Source organism: Hippopotamus amphibius, chromosome 9 (genome assembly GCF_030028045.1).
Source record: "Hippopotamus amphibius kiboko isolate mHipAmp2 chromosome 9, mHipAmp2.hap2, whole genome shotgun sequence".
NCBI lineage: Eukaryota > Metazoa > Chordata > Mammalia > Artiodactyla > Hippopotamidae > Hippopotamus > Hippopotamus amphibius.
Genome location: NC_080194.1, coordinates 106,131,513 through 106,149,504, shown reverse-complemented (window position 1 = coordinate 106,149,504; position 17,992 = coordinate 106,131,513). Strand labels below are relative to the sequence as shown.

The 17,992-nt window shown below is 42.7% G+C and overlaps 1 protein-coding gene across 2 annotated transcripts; it reads left to right on the top strand.

The window, feature by feature from the left end:
• Positions 1-227: 227 nt before the first annotated feature.
• Positions 228-17,990, top strand: NSUN5 (NOP2/Sun RNA methyltransferase 5). Of its 2 annotated transcripts, none has more exons than XM_057748097.1 (10): positions 228-367; positions 497-619; positions 1,000-1,174; positions 1,268-1,376; positions 15,391-15,529; positions 15,639-15,754; positions 16,116-16,294; positions 16,444-16,654; positions 16,731-16,871; positions 16,947-17,990. In XM_057748097.1, exons 1-10 carry the CDS (start codon positions 275-277, stop codon positions 17,059-17,061), a joined length of 1,401 nt encoding a protein of 466 aa, XP_057604080.1. In that variant the 5' UTR covers positions 228-274; the 3' UTR covers positions 17,062-17,990. The 2 variants fall into 2 exon arrangements, with proteins under 2 accessions (XP_057604080.1, XP_057604081.1); XM_057748098.1 differs by having other exon boundaries at positions 16,705-16,871; positions 16,947-17,084.
• Positions 17,991-17,992: the final 2 nt, after the last annotated feature.

Below are 17,992 nucleotides of genomic sequence, written 5' to 3'. Positions count from 1 at the left end.
AAAATCTCATTGTTTGCCTGTGAAATTGGGAAAGATGGAAAGAAAAAAAGAGAAGAGCTACGAAGAAAGGTGAACCCCACTTCCAGCGTCGACCTCCACACCCCGCCAAATACCTGGCACACACCCCGGGTGCACCTGGATGGGCAGTGTGGCTTCCGTATCCGGAACGTCCGTGCCCTTTGACCCCGGAAGTCCGGGCAGGCGGGGCGGTGCGGAGCTGGGCGCGCTTGGCGACAGAGCCGTAAAGGCGCGTGCGCGCGCGGGGGCGCGAAATATGGCGCTGTACGCGGCGGCGGCGGCTGTATTGGCAGGCGTGGAGAGCCGCCAGGGCTCCCTCAAGGGGCTGGTGTACGCCAGCAGCTTCCAGGTAGCAGGGTTCCGGTTCCGGTTCGGGTTCGGGTTCTGGTTCGGGCCCGGGAGGGGGGCCACGGCGGGGTTGGGGAGGCCAGCTCGGCCCGGCCCCCCGCCTCACCTGGGTCCTCTCGGCCGCGCGCAGAACGTGAAGCAGCTGTACGCGCTGGTGTGCGAGACGCAGCGCTACTCTGCCGTGCTGGACGCCGTGATCGCCAGCGCCGGCCTGCTCCGCGCCGAGAAGAAGCTGCGCCCGCACCTGGCCAAGGTGGGGCGGGGCGGGGCGGGGTGGGGTGGGCCCCTGCTAACCCGGTCCCGTGCTTTAACTTCGAGCCTGTGTGAAAGATTAAGAACCGAAGGGTAAAGGAGCAACGGCAGGGGCTCTTTAGGTAAAACAAAAGGGTGATGTTGACAAAGGGAGGAGGGTTGGGATCCAGAGCTTTCCTGGTGAGAAGCCATGGGATAAGGGCTCAGGACTGGGAAGCACTGCACCAGGTTCAAATCATGTACCTGCCATTAATTTCTTGTGTGTGCTCTTGAACAAAGTATTTAACAGGTGGTCTGTTTAGCTGTTACAGTTCCCAACACTGGAGTTCCAAGATATTCATGCTCAAGGTTTTCTCTCTTACTTAATTTCCCCATCCCCAGGTGCTCGTATATGAGTTATTGCTGGGAAGAGGCTTTAAAGGGGGCGGGGGCCGATGGAAGCCTCTGCTGGACCGGCACCAGGCAAGGCTGAAGGCTGAGTTGGCCCGGCTTAAGGTGCGTCGAGGTGTGAGCCGAAATGAGGACCTGTTGGAAGTGGGCTCCAAGCCTGGCCCAGGTGAGCTGGAAGGAGTTGTAGGGGTGGAGGGTAGCCATCAGGCCCTCAGGACAGGGCCGTGTTCCTGGCCACTCACTGCTGATTGCTTCCTAGCCTCCCAGGTGCCTCGATTTGTGCGGGTGAACACTCTGAAGACCTGCTCTGAGGATGCAATTGATTATTTTAAGAGACAAGGTTTCTCCTACCAAGGTCGAGCTTCCAGGTGAGTTGAGAACTGTGCCTCGCTGCCCTCATCTAGGACCATGCCTGGGCAAACGGATCTGTGGGAAGAGAGTCAGGGTGGTTGTGGCTGCACTCAGGTTTTCTTCCTACTTTTCCAGCAGTTTCTCCATTTCCTTTAGAGGCCTGTCCTCCTCCCATCCCTTAAACAGTGATGCTCCTGGGAACCCTGTCTTACATTCTTGTAAATGTATCCCTCAATTTCTTCTCTGGCTGTGACTTCTGTTTCTCACCTGATGATTTCACCTCCCAATCTAGACTTCTGTTGTCCTTCTCTCAGGTACATATCACTGCTTCACAGATACCACAGTCGCAGCATGTGTCAATGCAAATTCATCTTTCCTTTGAACTCTGCATTGTCTTTTTTTTTTAAATAAATAAATTTATTTATTTATTTATTGGCTGTGTTGGGTCTTCGTGGCTTTTTCTAGTTGTGGCGAGTGCGGGCTACTCTTCATTGCGGTGCTCAGACTTCTCATTGCGGTGGCCTCTCTTGTTGCAAAGCATGGGCTCTAGGTGTGTGGGCTTCAGTAGTTGTGGCTCATGGGCTTAGTTGCTCCGCAGTATGTGGGATTTTCCCAGACCAGGGGTCAAACCCATTCCCTGCATTGGCAAGTGGATTCTTAACCACTGTGCCACCAGGGAAGTCCCTGCACTGTCTTTTTCTTTAACGTTAAATTACATTCATTCAAAACTCAAGATTCAAGAGAAATTCTGCCAAAACAGTGTGCTTAAATGCATCATTGGATTATTTTGCAGCATCCTTTTTTAAAATTGACATATAGCACGTTACTAGTTTCAGGTGTGCAATGTAATGATTTGATGTTTGCGTATATTGCAAAATGGTCACTACAGTAAGTCTAGTTAACATCCATCACCGTATGTAGTCGTAAATTTTTTTTCTTTAGGATGAGCACTTTTAAGATCTATTCTCTTAGCAGCTTTTATTTATTTATTTATTTTAAATTTTATTTATTTATTTATTATTTTTGGGGTGGGTACACCAAGTTCAATCATCTGTTTTTATACACATATCCCCGTATTCCCTCCCTCCTCTTAGCAGCTTTTAAATATTGCCGTGCAGTATTACTGACTGTAGTTACTGTGCTGTACATACATCCCCAGGACTTATTTCATAACTGGAAATTTGTACCTTTTGACCAGCTTCACCCATTTTGTTCAAACCCATCCCACCCCTTACCCCCCACCCTTGTCTCTGGCAACCACAAATCTATTCTCTGTATTTATGAGCTTTTTTTCTGTTGGTTTTTGTGTTTGTTTTAGATTCCACATAAAAATGAGATCATACAATGTGTGTCTTTCTCTGTGTGACTTATTTCACTTAGCATAATGCCCTCAGGGTCCATCCATGTTGTCACAAATGGCAAGATTTTATTCTCTTTATAGCTGAATAATATTCCTGTGTGTGTGTGTGTATGTATACATATATATAGATATATACACACATACATACATACATACATACATATACAGATATGTATATCCATTTGTTTATCCAGTTCCTCCATTGATGGACACTTAAGTTGTTTCCATGACTTGGCTGTTGTAAATAATGCTGCAGTGAACTTGGGGATGCATATATCTCTTCAAGTAAGTGTTTTTGTGTCCTTTGGGTAAACACCCAGAAATAGAATCACTGGATTGTATGGTATTTCTATTTTTAATTTTTTGAGGAGCCTCCATACTATTTTCTGTAGTGGCTGCATGAATTTACATTCTCACAAACTGTACAAGTGTTCCCTTTTCTCTACATCTTTGCCAACACTTAATTTCTTACCTTTTTGATAATAGCCATTCTTACAGGTGTCAGTTGATATTTCATTGTGGTTTTTTTTGTTTTTTTCTAATCTTATTTATTTATTATTTTTTATTGGCTGCGTTGGGTCTTCATTGCTGCGCATGGACTTTCTGTAGTTGCAGAGGGCTTCTCTTGTTGCGGAGCACGGGCTCTAGGCACGAAGGCTTCAGTAATCGTGGCACGTGGGCTCAGTAGTTGTGGCATACGGACTTAGTTGCTCTGCAGCATGTGGAATCTTCCCAGACCAGGGATCGAACCCGTGTCCCCTGCATTGGCAGGCGGATTCTTAACCACTGTGCCACCAGGGAAACCCTTATTGTGGTTTTGATTTGTATTTCCCTGATGATTAGTGATGTCCGATACCATTTCACATGTGTTAGAGGACAGAGGGAACAAGAAGTGGCCACTGAACTGAGAAAGCATCTTCAGACCCAAAACTAGGCAGGCATTCCAGATAATCAGTGGATTAGTTTATTATAGGGTGACTTATAGGGTGGAATCTGGATTAGGCAGACAAGTCTGGAAGTATTCATACCCGTGCTCTGCACTGCTGAGGGGCTATTGGGACAATTTTATAGTTAACCTAGGGTTTGCGGGTAGGTCCTTGGAAACAGGGCATGCATTCCTAAGTCAAGATTTATGAATTGGTAACTAGTCTCATGGGTGCTAGGATTACACCAGCGAAGGTTTTCAGCATTGGGGACTAATAGAGCACAGAGGCCACCTGGTCCTAATGATTATTAAACACTATTAACTACAAAGCCCTTGATGGCAGAGAAGTGATTTACTGCACAGTACAGTCCTGTGTAGAGTCAGCAGGACAGGAGGAACTTTAAGGGCCTAAGATGGTATCACTTATGCTAACAACCATTCAGTGTACCTGTTGGACATCTGTATGTCTTTGTTGGAAAAATGTCTCTTTAGATCCTGCCCGTCTTTTAATCGGGTGTTTTTTTTTTTTAAACTAATGAGTTGTATGAGTTCTTTATATATTTTGCATATTAACCCCTTATCAGATATATGATTTGCAAATATTTTCCTCCATTCCATAGATTGCCTGTTCATTTTTTTGATGGTTTCCTTTGCTGTGCAGAAACTTTGATGTAGTCCCACTTGGTTTTCTTTTGTTTGCTTTTGTTGCCTTTGCTTTTGGTGTGAAATCCGAAAAATCATTGCCAAGAATGATGTAAAGGAGTTTACACCTGTGTTTTCTTCTAGGCGTTTTATGGTTTCAGGTTTTACATACAAGTCCTTTATTTTCCTTTCAGTTTTATTGAGATATAATTGACATACAGCACAGTATAAGTTTGAGGCATACAGTATAATGATTTCATTTACATACATCATGAAATGATTACCACAGTAAGTTTAGTGAACATCCGTCGTCTCATATAGATACAAAATTAAAGAGATAGGAAAGAAACATTTCTCCTTGTGATGAGAACTGTTAGAATTTATTCTCTTAACAACTTTCATATATAATATCAGTGTTAATTATATTTATCATGGTGTATGTTACATCCCTAATACTTTATTTATTGTATAACTGGGAGTTTGACTACCTTCACCCAGTTCCCCTTCACCTCTGGTAACCACAGATCTGATCTCACTTTCTATGAGTTTGATTGTTTGTTTTTGAAGTATAATTGACCTACAATACTGTTCATTCCTGTCAACTGAGGTTGCTTCCATATCTTGGCTGTTGTAAATAATGCTGCTATGAACATTGGGGTGCATGTACCTTTTCAGATAAGTGTTAATTCATTTTCTTCAGATATATACCCAGGAATAGAATTGCTGGATCATATGGTAGTTATGTTTTTGTTTTTTGAGGAACCTCCATACCATTTTTCAGTAGTGACTGCACCAGTTTACCTTCCCACCAACAGTGTACTAGAGTTCTTTTTTCTCCACAGCCTTGCCAACATTTGTTATTTGTGTTCTTTTTGATGATGGCCTTTCTGATGGCTGATGGGTGTGAGGTAATATCTCATTGTGGTTTTGATTTCCATTTCTCTCATTAGCAGTGGTGAGCATCTCTTCATATGCCTGTTGGCCATCTGTATGTCTTCTTTGGAAAAATGTCTATTCATGCCTTCTCCTCATTTTTTTGAATTGGGTTGTTTATGTTTTTTTTGATGTTGAGTTGTCTTAGCTGCTTACATATTTTGGATATTAATGCCTATCAGTCATATCATCTGCAAATATTTTCTGTCATTCAGTAGGTTGTCTTCTCATTTTGTCAGTGGTTTCCTTTGCTGTGCCAAAGCTTTAACTAGTTCTATTTATTTTTTATTTTGCTTCCTTTGCCATAGGAGACAGATCAAAAAAAAAATTGCTACAGTTTTTTTGTTTGTTTGTTTTTTGTTTGTTTTCTTTTTGGCTGTGCCATGTGGCTTGTGGGATCTTAGTTCCCTGACCAGGGATCAAACCCATGCCCCCTGCAGTGGAAGCACAGAGTCTTAAACACTGAATCACCAGGGAATTCTGCTACAATTTATGTCAAAATGTGTTCTGCCTGTGTTTTCTTCTAGGAGTTTCATGGTTTCTGGTCTTACATTTAGGTCTTTAATTGATTTTTGAGTTAATTTTTGTATATGTTGTGAGGAAATGTTCTAATTTCATTCTTTTACATATAGCTGTCCAGTTTTCCTAGCACCACTTATTGAAGAGACTTTATCTTTTCCCTTTTGTATATTCTTGCTTCCTTTGTCATAGATTAATTGACCATAAGTCTGTGGGTTTATTCCTGGGCTCTCTATTCTGTTCCATTGATCTGTGTGTCTGTTTTTGTGCCAGTGCCATAGTGTTTTGATTAGTATAGCTTAGTAGAGTCTGAAGACTGGGAGCTTTGTACCTCCAGCTTTGTTCTTTTTTCTCAAGATTGCTTTGGCTATTAGGGGTCTTTTGTGGTTACATACGAATTTTAAGATTATTCTAATTCTGTGAAAAATGTCATGGGTATTTTGATAGGGATTGCATTAAATCTGTAGATTGTTTTGGATAGTATTTTACCAATTCTTCCAATCCCTGAATATGGGATATCTTTCCATTTCTTTGTATCATCTCAGTTTCCTTCATCAGTGTTTTATAGTTTTCAGAATATAGGTCTTTTACCTTTGTGGTTAAGTTTATTCCTCAGTATTTAATTCTTTTTGATGCAGTTTTGAACAGGATTGTTTTCTTGCTTTCTCTAATAGTTCATTATTAGTGCATAGAAAAGTGTGTAATAATAATAATCTTTTATCCTGCAGCTTTACTGAATTAATTTTTTTAAATTCTGATGAATAGTTTTTTTGTGGCAACTTCAGGGTTTTCTATGTCTTGTCATTTGTAAATAATGACAGTTTTATTTCCCTTCCAGTTTGGATGCCTTTTTATTTCTTTTTCTTGTCCGATTGCTGTGGATAGGGCTTCCAATACTGTATTAAATAGAAGTGGCTAGAGTGGGCACCCTTGTCTTCTTCCTGATTTGAAACCTTTTCCCCATTGAGTATGATGTGAGCTATGGGTTTGTCATATACAGACTTTATTATGTTGAGATATGTTTCTTTAATGCCAACTTTGATGAGAATTTTCATCATGAATGGATGTTGCATTTTTTCAAATGCTTTTTCTGCATTTGTTGAGATGGTCTTGTGATTGTTTATCCTTCCTTTTGTTGATGTGGTGTATCACATTGATTGATTTGGGGATATTGAACCATCCTTGCACCCCTGGAATAAATCTCACTTGATTATGGTGTATGATTCTTTTTATATATTGTTGAATTCAATTTGTTAATATTTTGTTGAGGATTTTTGCAACCATTTTCATTAGAGTTATTGGCCTGTAATTTTCTTTCTTTTGTAGTGTCTTTGTCTGGTTTTGGTATCAGGGTAATGGTGACCTTGTAGAATGAATATGGGAGTGTTCCCTCCTCTTCAGTTTTTTTGGAATAGTTTGAGATGGATGTGTGTTAGCTCTTCCTTATATATTTGGTAGAATTCCCCTGTGAAACCATCTGGTCCTGGACTTTGTTTGGAGTTGATTACTGATTCAATTTTACTACTAGTGATTGGTCTCTTCAGATTATCTGTTTCTTCCTGATCCAGTCTTGTAGGATTGTATATTTTTAGAAGTTTATCTATTTCTTCTAGATTGTCTTTTGTTGGCATATAACTGTAATATTCTCTTTTGATTTTTTTTTTAATCTCTATGGTATTGGTTGTAATATTTCCTCCTTCATTTCTTATTTTGTTTGTTTGGGTCCTCTCTTTTTTTCTTTATGAGCCTGGTTAAAGCTTATCAACTTTATCTTTTTAAAAAAAATTAAATCTTGCTTTCCTTGGTTTTTTCTTTCTTTTCTTTTTTTTCTTTTTTCTTTTCTTTTTCTTTTTTTTTTGGTGTCTTATTTCCTCTCTATTATTTTCTTCTTTCTGCTTACTTTGGGCTTTGTTCTTTTTCTAATTCTTTTAGATGATAGGTCAGGTTGATTGTTTGGAATTTTTCTTGTTTCTTGAGGTAGGCCTGTATTGCTATAAACTGCTCTCTTAGAACTGCTTTTGCATCCCATACGTTTTGAAAAGTTGCATTTTTATTTTTATTTGCCTTAAGGTATTTTCTGATTTCCTTTTTGATATCTTCCTTGACCCATTGGGGGTTTTTTGTAGTGTATTGTTTAGTTTCCATGTGTTGGTGTTTTTCCCATTTTTCTTCCTGTAATTGATTTCTAGTTTCATACTCTTGTGGTTGGAAAAAATGTTTGATATAATTTCTGTTCTCTTAAATTTATTGAGACTTGTTTTGTGGCCTAGCATGTGATTTATCCTGGAGAATATCCCATGTGCACTTGAGAAGAATGTGTATTGTGCTGTTTTGGGATGAAATGTCCTATAGATATCGATTAAATCCAGCTGGTCTAATGTGTCATTTAAGACCACTGTTTCTTTACTGATTTTCTGTCTGGATGATATGTGCATTGATGTAAGTGTGGTGTTAGTCTCCTACTCTTGTTATATTACTGTCTGTTTCTCCCTTTATGTCTGTTAATATTTGTCTTATATATGAGGGTGAGTCAAAAAATTATCTGCACTTTGCCATAGAATTTATTTTAATTGACTTTTAGAAAAGACAGATACATCATTTTTCAACATAATCTCCTTGCTTTTCAGTACACTGTCCATCTGTCAACAGGCTTTCGTATTCCCTCATTAAAAAATGTTTTAGGCTGAGCTGCAAGCCACAAATACACCTCTGTCTTCACTTCTTCATCAGAAGTGAATCTTCATCCTCATAGGGCTGCTAACACTAGTGTGACCTTCCTTGAACTTCTCTGTCCATTCATATACACTTCTTCATGACAAAACATTTTCTCCATTACTGTGCACAAAGTTTTCTATAAATAGTGGCACCAGGTACACCCTCAGACCACAAAAAAATTATCACTGCACACTGCTCTTCTTTCATGCAAATCACAAATGGGGCATCCATTTTTGCTCGCACCTAGTTACAAGTGAGCTGATGTAACATGTTCACACCTGCACAGCAGTGACTAGGGAGACAGTAGCCTTGAATGGAAAGCACTGATAAGACAGTGCGTCCAACAGAAGTTTTAATGTAGCCGAAGTGCTGATAATTTTTGGCTCACCCTCATATTTAGATGCCCTTTGATAAGGTGCATATATGTTAATGAGTTTAATATCATCTTATTGATCCCTTTATCATTATATAATGCCCTTCTTTGTCTTTTGTTACAGACTGTGTTTTTTTTTTTTTCCCCACATGGAATTCCTGTGCAGGGTTTATTGTTAAAGTTGATTTGGGTTATCATTAGCATTACAGTAGTTTCATTAAACCTCAAAATCGTGTCATCAAGCAACTGCAGGCATGACGGCCATTCCCAACCAACATCACCCAGTGCTGCTCAAGCATCAGAAATTTGTGAAGGCTAAAACGAGGTTTTGCAGATTGTGTCTGCATCCAAGGCCCACACTCCAGAACTGCCAGGGATGGCATCAAGCACAGCAGGTTGTCAGGACCAGCTATGTCCACATGAGGTTTTCTGTTTTCACAGCACATGGGTGGAATAACAAATACAGAAGCAGGTCATATCATCAGTAACAGAGGCTGTGACCCAGATAAATATGGTTATTTTGCCAGATTGTGGTGTTAGGTGAAAGAGGACATTCTTCTCAATTACTTCCTGCATAGCTTGAGGTTAAAGATTCTGCCTCAGGTGCTAGGCTTGTTGTTTACCCCCAAAAGTCATGAAACCAGGGTGTCTCACTTTAGTAGATGTAATCTTTTTCTCCACTCATCCAATACTTGACCCTGACATTTTATCTTAAGGAATCAGGGGTGAGAGGGACATGGTAATTTTACAAAATTTGCAGAGATCAGACTGTGTTTTAAAGTCTACCTTGTCTGATATGAATATTGCTACCCCAGCTTTCTTGTCATTTCCATTTGCATGAAATATCTTTTTTCATCCTCTCACTTGTCTGTGTGTGTCTCTTTAGCTCTGCAGTGGTTCTCTTGTAAGCAGCATATAGATGGGTCTTGTTTTTTTTAATCCAGTCAGTTACCTTATGCCTTTTGATTGAGGCATTTAGTCGATTGACATTTAATGTGATTGTTGTTAGGTATGTACCATTTTGTTACGTGTTTTCTGGGTGTTTTTGTAGTTGTCTGTTCATCTTAGTTTCTTCCCTTGTGGTTTAATGATTTTTCTTTAGGGATATGCTTGTGTTCCTTTCTCTCTAATTTTTGTGTATCTGTTGTAGATTTTGATTTGCAGTTACCATGGTGTTCATTATATTGACCTGTAACTGTATTTACTTGTTTTAAACTAAGAGCCATTTAAAGTCAGACACATTCTAAAAGATATGTTTTTTTACTCTTCTCCCTCATGTTTTGTGTTTTTAATGTCTTGTTTTGCATCTTCATGTTTATCCTTTAACTGTTTATTGTAGTTATAGTTGATTTTACCATTTTTGTCTTAATCTTCATACTAGCTTATTTAAGTTGTTGGTCCACAACCTTTACTATATATTTGCCTTTATGAGTGGGATTTTTCCTTTCCTATAAATTCTTACTTCTTGTAGCCTTTTCTTTTTCACTTAGAGAAAATCTTTTAACATTTCTTTTAGAGTTGGTTTAGTAGTGATGAGCTCTTTTAGTTTTTGCTTCTCTGAGAGGTTCTCTCTCTCCTTCGATTATAAATGATAATCTTCGTGGGTAGAGTATCCTAGGTTGTAGGTTTTTCCCTTTCAGCGCCTTAAATATATCATGCCACTCCCTTCTTGCCTGTGAAGTTTCTGCAGAGAAATCAGCTGGTAGCCTTATGGGTATTCCCTTGTATGTAACTCTTTGTTTTTCTCCTGCTGCCTTTAGAATTCTCTTTATCTTTAACTTTTGCCATTTTAATTATGGTGTCTTGGTGTGGGTCTCTTTGGGTTCATCTTGTTTGGGACTCTGTGATTCCTGTACCTGGGTATTTGTTTCGTTCTTCAGGTTTGGGAAGTTTTCAACCATAATTTCATCAAATACATTTTTGACCTGTTTCTCTCCTCATGTTGAGTCCCCTATAATGTGAATATTAGTATGCTTGATGTTGTCCCAGAGAAGCCTTAAACTGGTCTCATTTTTTAAAAAGATTTTTCTTTTTATTGTTCTTATTTGGTGATTTCCCTTATGCTGTTTTCCAGATCACCTGTGTGCTCCTCTGTATCACGTAATCTGATGTTAATTCCTTCCAGATTGTTCTTCATTTCAGTTACTGTGCTCTTCAGCTCTGACTGGATTCTTTTTTATATTTTCTAGTTCCTTGTAAAAATGTTCACTGTGTTCATCTATTCTTTTCCCTAGTTCAGTTAGCACTCTTATTACTAATGCTTTGAACACTATCTAGTAAATTATTTATCTCTGTTTCATTAGTTGATTTTTCAGGATTTTTTCCTTGTTTTTTTGTTTGGAACAACTTCCTCTGTCTTCTTATTTTAACTTTCTCTATCTCTATAAAATTAGGTGGAAAAGTTACCTATCCCAGTCTTGAAGGGGTGTCCTTGTATGGGAGCTTCACAATGCAGTCTGTGTGTGCCCAGTGCCTTTGGTGGGAGAGCTGGATCTAAAGTAAGCACAGGCCATGTCTTTCCCCAGGGTGTGCTGGCAGCTATCACCTTGATGGGAGGTGGGGCTGGAGGTGGAGGGGCTAGAGCCAGAGCCAGGTGTGAGCTGGGGCTTCTCCTATGCTCAGTGGCTGTCCCTGCCCTATTGAAAGTGGGGTCTGGTCCCAACATGTTGGAGCAGAAGCCCTGAGGTTTGGGTCTGAGTTGGTTCTGTTCCCTCTAAGTGTGCTTTCTCCCTGCTCCCAGCAGTGGTATCTTTGTCCCAGAGGGGGCAGTGCTGAAGCAGGAGGGCTGGAGTGGGTGCTTGGCATGGGCTGGGGCACACCCTGGGGCAGTCCTGGCATGCCAGTCAGAGCTCCAGACCACTCCTGGTCTGTCACTACTGCAAATGCCAGTAATGGCCACCCTTGCCCCATTTGGGTGCCATGCCAGGTCCGAGCTGGCTTTGTCCCTCACACCTCCAAACTGTGCAGTCTCCTTGGCACCAGCAGTCTTATCCATAGAATGGAGCTATGCTAGAGCCAGGGGATCAGAGCAGGTGCTCCACATGGGCTGGGGTGTGTACTGGGCTGGGGCAGTCCCAGGAAACCAGAGTCCCAGGCAGTTTTGGTCAGCTTCCTTTGCCTTGTTCCCAGCAGTGAGCAAGCATGTTCTTGTTCTTCATGAATGGAGTCTAGGTTTCTAACAGCTGTCCTGTAAGTCATACTGGTTTTCTCTTTTCTTTTTTTTCCCTTTCTTTTGGTTGCATTGGGTCTTCGTTGCTGTGTGCAGGCTTTCTCTGGTTGAGGTGAGTTGGGGCTACTCTTCATTGTGATGAGCAGGGTTCTCATTGCAGTGGCTTCTCTTGTTGTGGAGCACAGGCTCTAGGCACATGCGCTCAGTAGTTGTGGTTCGTGGGCTCTAGAGCGCAGGCTCAGTAGTTGTGGCACATGGGCTCAGTTGCTCCATGACATGTGGGATTTCCTGGACCAGGGCTCGAAGCTGTGTCCCCTGCATTGGCAGGCGGATTCTTAATGAGTGCTCCACCAGGGAAGTCCTCCTACTGGTTTTTTCAGACCAGCTAAGGGGATTCATCTTCCTGGTGTCAGACCCTAGGGCTGTGTTGCCTAATATGTGGTTTGAACTGCTCACTTGTGCACCCTTTTTGAGCAATTTTGCTCTTAGTCATTTATTGTTAGATTTCGCTTCTGAAATATTCTTCATAATTTTGTTTCAAATAGGGGAAGATTGGGCTTAATCTACATTTATTCTAAAAAATCCCAACAATATGCATTTGGTTCAATAAATTACGGTTTTATCCAGACTGAAATATCAGGGAGCTGCTTACATTGATGGTGTGAGTGTTTATTGACAATATAGCAAAAGGGAAAACAAGTCATGGAGTCATATGTTAAGTATGAGCTCCATTTTCTTCCTGGTTGTTAATAAATACTGATCTTTTAAAAGTCTACAAGTATTGCACCACAGTATCAATAGGAGTTCCTCTTGGTAATGAATAGTGAGGATGTCTGTGGCAGGGAATCAGCTTCCATGTGGTCCTTCAGGTGATGCCACCCAGATGGTGCCAGCATCCTATAACCCAGGGAGGATCTTAGAGTCTGTGTAATCCCTCTCTTCTTCTGTGGCGCCTCCTAGGGCCACAGGTCTTGACCTGATTGTTTCTCTTCCTACCCAGTTACATGTGGATCTTTCTTTACACCCTTGGTTGTATAAGAGTCTTTCTGCCAGTCTCCAGTTTGTTTTCAGTGGGGATTGCTCCACATATAAACGTATTTTTGGTATGTTCATGGGGGGAGGTGAGCTGAGCATCCACCTACTCTGCCATCTTGATCTTCTCCTTGATGCCATACTGTTTTGATTACTGTAGTTTTGCAACATAGGGTTTGCAATATAGTTTGAAATCAGGGAACATGATGCTTCAGCTTTGTTCCTTCTTTCTCAGGATTGCTTTGGCTATTCATGATCTTGTGGTTCCATACATATTTTAAGACTGTTCTATTTCTGTGGAAAGTGCTACTAAATTTTGATAGGGATTGTGTTGAATCTGTAATTTGCTTTGGGTAGGATGGACATTTTAACAGTATTAATTCTTCCAATCGATGAGCACAGAATATCTTTCCATATATTTGTGTCATTTTTTTTTATTAATCCCTTATAGTTTTCACTGTACAGGTCTTTCACATCCTTGGTTAAATTTATTCCTAGATATTTTTTTCTTTATAGTGCAATTGTAAATGGGATTGTTTTCTTATTTTTTTTTCTGATAGTTCATTATTAGTGTGTAGAAATGCAACAGATTTTTGTACATAGATTTTATTTATTTATTTTTTCTGGCGTTGTGGGGGCCACGCCATGCAGCTTGTGGGATCTTAGTTCCCTGACCAGGAATTGAACCCATGCCCTCGGCAGTGAAAGTGCAGAGTCCTAACCACTGGTCCGCCAGGGAGTTCCCTGTATATTGATTTTGTATCCTGCAACCTTACTGAATTTATTAGTTCTAATAGTTTTTTGTTGGATTCTTTAGGGTTTTCTTTATATAAAATCATATCATCTTTATATAGTGATAGTTTTACCTCTTCCTTTCCAATTTGGATGATTTTTATTTCTTTTTATTGCCTGATTGCTCTGATTAGGACTTCTAACACTGTGTTGAATGAAAGTGGCGAGGGTGGGCATCATTGCCTTATGCTTGATCTTAGAGGAAAAGCTTGAGTTTAGCTATGGGCTTGTCATATATGACCTTTATCATGTTGAGGTACGTTCCCTCTATGCCCAGTTTGTTGAGAGTTTTTATGAATGGATGTTGAATTTTTTCCAATGCTTTTTCTGTATCTATTGAGATGGTCGTGTGATTTTTATCCTTTTTGTTAATGTGTATATCACATTGATTACATTGTGGGTGTTGAACCATCCTTTGCATCCCTGAACTTGGTATCTTGTGCATTCCCTGTTTTAACCTAACAGATATCACCATTATGCACCCACTTGGTCAAGGTAGAAACTGAGTCATCCTAGATATCTCCCTCTTCTCCTTCTAGTCATTTACTACTCTGCCTTCAGCATCTTTGTTTTTGTCCTCCTGGATACTGCCTGGGTTTAAGCATCATATCCTATCATGATTGGCAGAAGAATCTCCTAAACTGGTCTCACCACTTCCAGACTTTCTTGTCATGTTTGTCCTTCTTGTGTTGGCTGAAGATCTGAAACCAGATCTGATGCTTTTACTCCCCTACTGAAAACCCTTGGCTCTCTGTTGTGCTGTGCCCCCTGCTTCCTTTCCAGGCCTATCTGCCATGCACTTTGTGCACCTGTGTTCTCACAGTGGTTGCTGCTCCCCACTCCATGCTTCCCTGCCCCTCCCCTGCACTCATCTGCCTTCTGGTCTGTCCTTTGACAGCTCTCGGAAGCTGCCTCTTCTCCCTCCCTTTCGTTCCATCTGTTGTAGATGTTCCCTGTCTGCCTCTAGCTTGCTGCTTAGTGACCAGGGTGGTAGAGAATGGCTGTTTGGGTTTGCATTCCAGCTCTGCTATTTGATAGCTTTCTGATCTGAGTGGTTATTCTCTAGGCCTGTTTTCTACGTGGGTCAGGTGAATGGACATGCTCCTTTGCAGTTTAGAGAATACAGTTTTCACCTCAGCTCCTCAGGTTACTTATTCGTCATCAAGAATCAGCTCAGCACTTATCTCCCTGAACCAGGCCCCTCGCCCCAGGGTTACGCTTTAACACTACTGGCTATTGTGTGCCTAATTTGTGCAAAATATTTTCCTAAGTATTTTGCATGTCATTTAATCTTCACACCTTCCATCTTTCAGAAGTGCAGACAGAGGCTGAGGTGCCCATGCTCCTGCCACTAGTAAATGATGGAGTTGGGATCCTGAACCAGAGTCTGGCCTGAGAACCCTGTTCTCTTAACTGCTGCCTCTATCTTGTCAGCTTGTTAATTTACTCATAGCAGTTTTAAGCATTTGTTGCATAAATAAGCAGTTAGGTGACATGTGAAATGTCTGGCCTGGTGCCTGGCATGGAGAGATTCAGAAAACGTGGGATGAACAGTTCTTATTCCCTGGCAGCCTCGAGGACATAAGGGCCCTCAAAGGGAAGTGTTTTCTTCTGGATCCCTTGCTGCCAGAGTTGCTCGTGTTTCCTGCCCAAACAGATCTGCACGAACATCCACTGTACCAAGCCGGCCACCTCATTCTACAAGACAAGGTAGGGAGGATGGGTGGAAAAGGGAGGATGGGTGGAAAAGGGAGGAACAGGTGGGGAGTGATCAGCCTGGGGTCTCCGTTCACCCAGTGCCTGTGCTCTGTGCTGCCAGGCGAGCTGTCTCCCAGCCATGCTGCTGGCTCCACCCCCGGGTTCCCACGTCATCGACGCATGCGCTGCCCCGGGCAATAAGACCAGTCACTTGGCTGCTCTTCTGACGAACCAAGGGTGAGTGCCATGGCCAGACAGGAGTGGGGTGAGATCCGCTCTTGTGCTTTGTAGGAAGAAATAGGAACTCATTGGAATAAGAGGCCTTTCCTTTGAATATTTCCTTCTGGACCTAGGGCAGTTCCCTAAGTTTCCCAGTGGGTTGCACATGTGAGATGTGAACCCCTTAGCCATTGTGGCAGTGTCCAGGCCAGTTATTTCTAACCAGTGAGCCTTTTAAAATATTAATTTAGAATTTAAAGACATTTAAATATGATTTTTTGTGTGTCCTGACTTCAAGTACGTGTTACTGTGTCAGAGCTGTGGGCTCTTACATACTGCATAAATTCTCACTTCACCTCAGCTCTGCCCTCCTCCCTAGGAAGATCTTTGCCTTTGACCTGGATGCCAAGCGGCTGGCGTCGATGGCTACCCTGCTGGCCCGGGCCGGAGTTTCTTGCTGTGAGCTGGCTGAGCAGGACTTCCTGGCGGTCTCACCCTCAGACCAGCGTTACCGTCAGGTCCAGTACATCTTGCTGGATCCTTCTTGTAGTGGCTCTGGTGAGACGGGGGCAAGTGGCTGTGGGCCCCGCAGATCCAGAGCAACCACGGAGCGGGAGGGGCGGTTGCTCACCGTGGCCGCAGGTTTAGTTCTGACTCTGATTTTCATACGAAACCAGGCAGTGTGTGGTGAAAGCACTCTTCCCTAGGGATGCTGACCAGACGGCTGGAGGAGCCCGGGGCTGGTGCGCCGAGCCAGGAGCGCCTGCGAGCACTGGCCGCCTTCCAGCAGCGGGCGCTGAGCCACGCGCTCACGTTCCCTGCCCTGCGGCGCCTCGTCTACTCCACGTGCTCCCTCTGCCAGGAGGAGAATGAAGATGTGGTGCAAGCCACCCTGCAGCAGAGCCCAGGAGCCTTCAGGTAGTGGGTGTGCACCAGGGTCTTGGGGAGGGGGCCGCCCTCTTACCTAGCAGCCCGTTCCATTTCCTCTCTGCAGGCTGGCTCCTGTCCTCCCCTCCTGGCCACACCGAGGCCTTGGCACTTTCCCAGGTGCTGAATGCTGCCTCCGGGCCTCCCCTGAGACTACGCTCACTGGTGGCTTCTTCATTGCTGTACTTGAACGGGTAGAAGTGCCAAGGTGAGTCAGTAGGGGGTGTGCTTGGAAGATGCTGGAGGATTGGGGCACACCTAACTCACTTCTCTCTTCTTCTAGTTCCATCTCACAGGCTGAAGCATCAGCCCCAGCACGTACACCCAGCCCGGCCCCAAAGAGAAAGAAGAGGCGGCAGAAAGCAACAGCTGCTCCCAGCTCGCAGCCTGGCACATAGCAGGTGCTCAGATTTGACTCCTCAGGTCCTCCTCTCGGCTTGGTCTCGGGCCCTTAGCCCCAGGCAGCAGTTTTGTTTGGAAAGGCTTTTTTTATGGCTGGAGGAAGAAAACTGGTAACCCTGCTTCTCCAGCTGGAAAGACAGTGGATATCCCTGTGCTTTGGGTCCCTTCCCTGGGCTGAGTTCTTGCTGGTGAGACATGCTGCTTCCCACAAAAATAAAAGGCAGGACATGGTCTACGATAGATCACAGTATTTTTTTTATTCTTAATGACATAAGCAAGGAGAACAATCTCACGTTCATACTAAAAATTCCAACTAGACTCACAGGAATTCAGTCTTTATTTGTAATGGAAAGTCCCAGCCTCCCGTCCCTGTCCAGTGCACATACACGTCCACACCCGCACTCACACGCTCACACTCAGGCCGTCGCAGGATGCCCACTTCAGGGGGCTCCTGGACAACTGTCCTGCCAGTGGAACTGAGGTAAACTAGCTGCAAGTACTAAGCTGAGAGGGTCTACCTTACGTAAGGTATAGGTAGAAGCTTGATTTCTAGATCCGTGCCCCACCCCCCCGCTCCAATCCTAGCAATATTTGAGGCTCAGGTCCCTCCTCAGCTCCACACAAAACAGTTAAGTATTAACAGAGCTCTCCTCGGGGGGTGGGGAGATGCAGTCCCCGCCACAAAACATTCACCCTCAGTCACAAAGGGGAGGGGGCCTAGTTACATCTACATCACATTATTTATAAAATAAGAATTACATTTTATGTTTCCAGAAGGAGCTCTAGTGCCTCAGGAAAGCTGCCTGGGACAGCATTTGAGCTTCTTCACACAGGCATAACTTAACTATACAGCTAATTTCTAGTCAATAGCATTTATACTTAACTATGTCAATGAACCAAGCTTGAAGGAATTTAAAAGGCAATTTA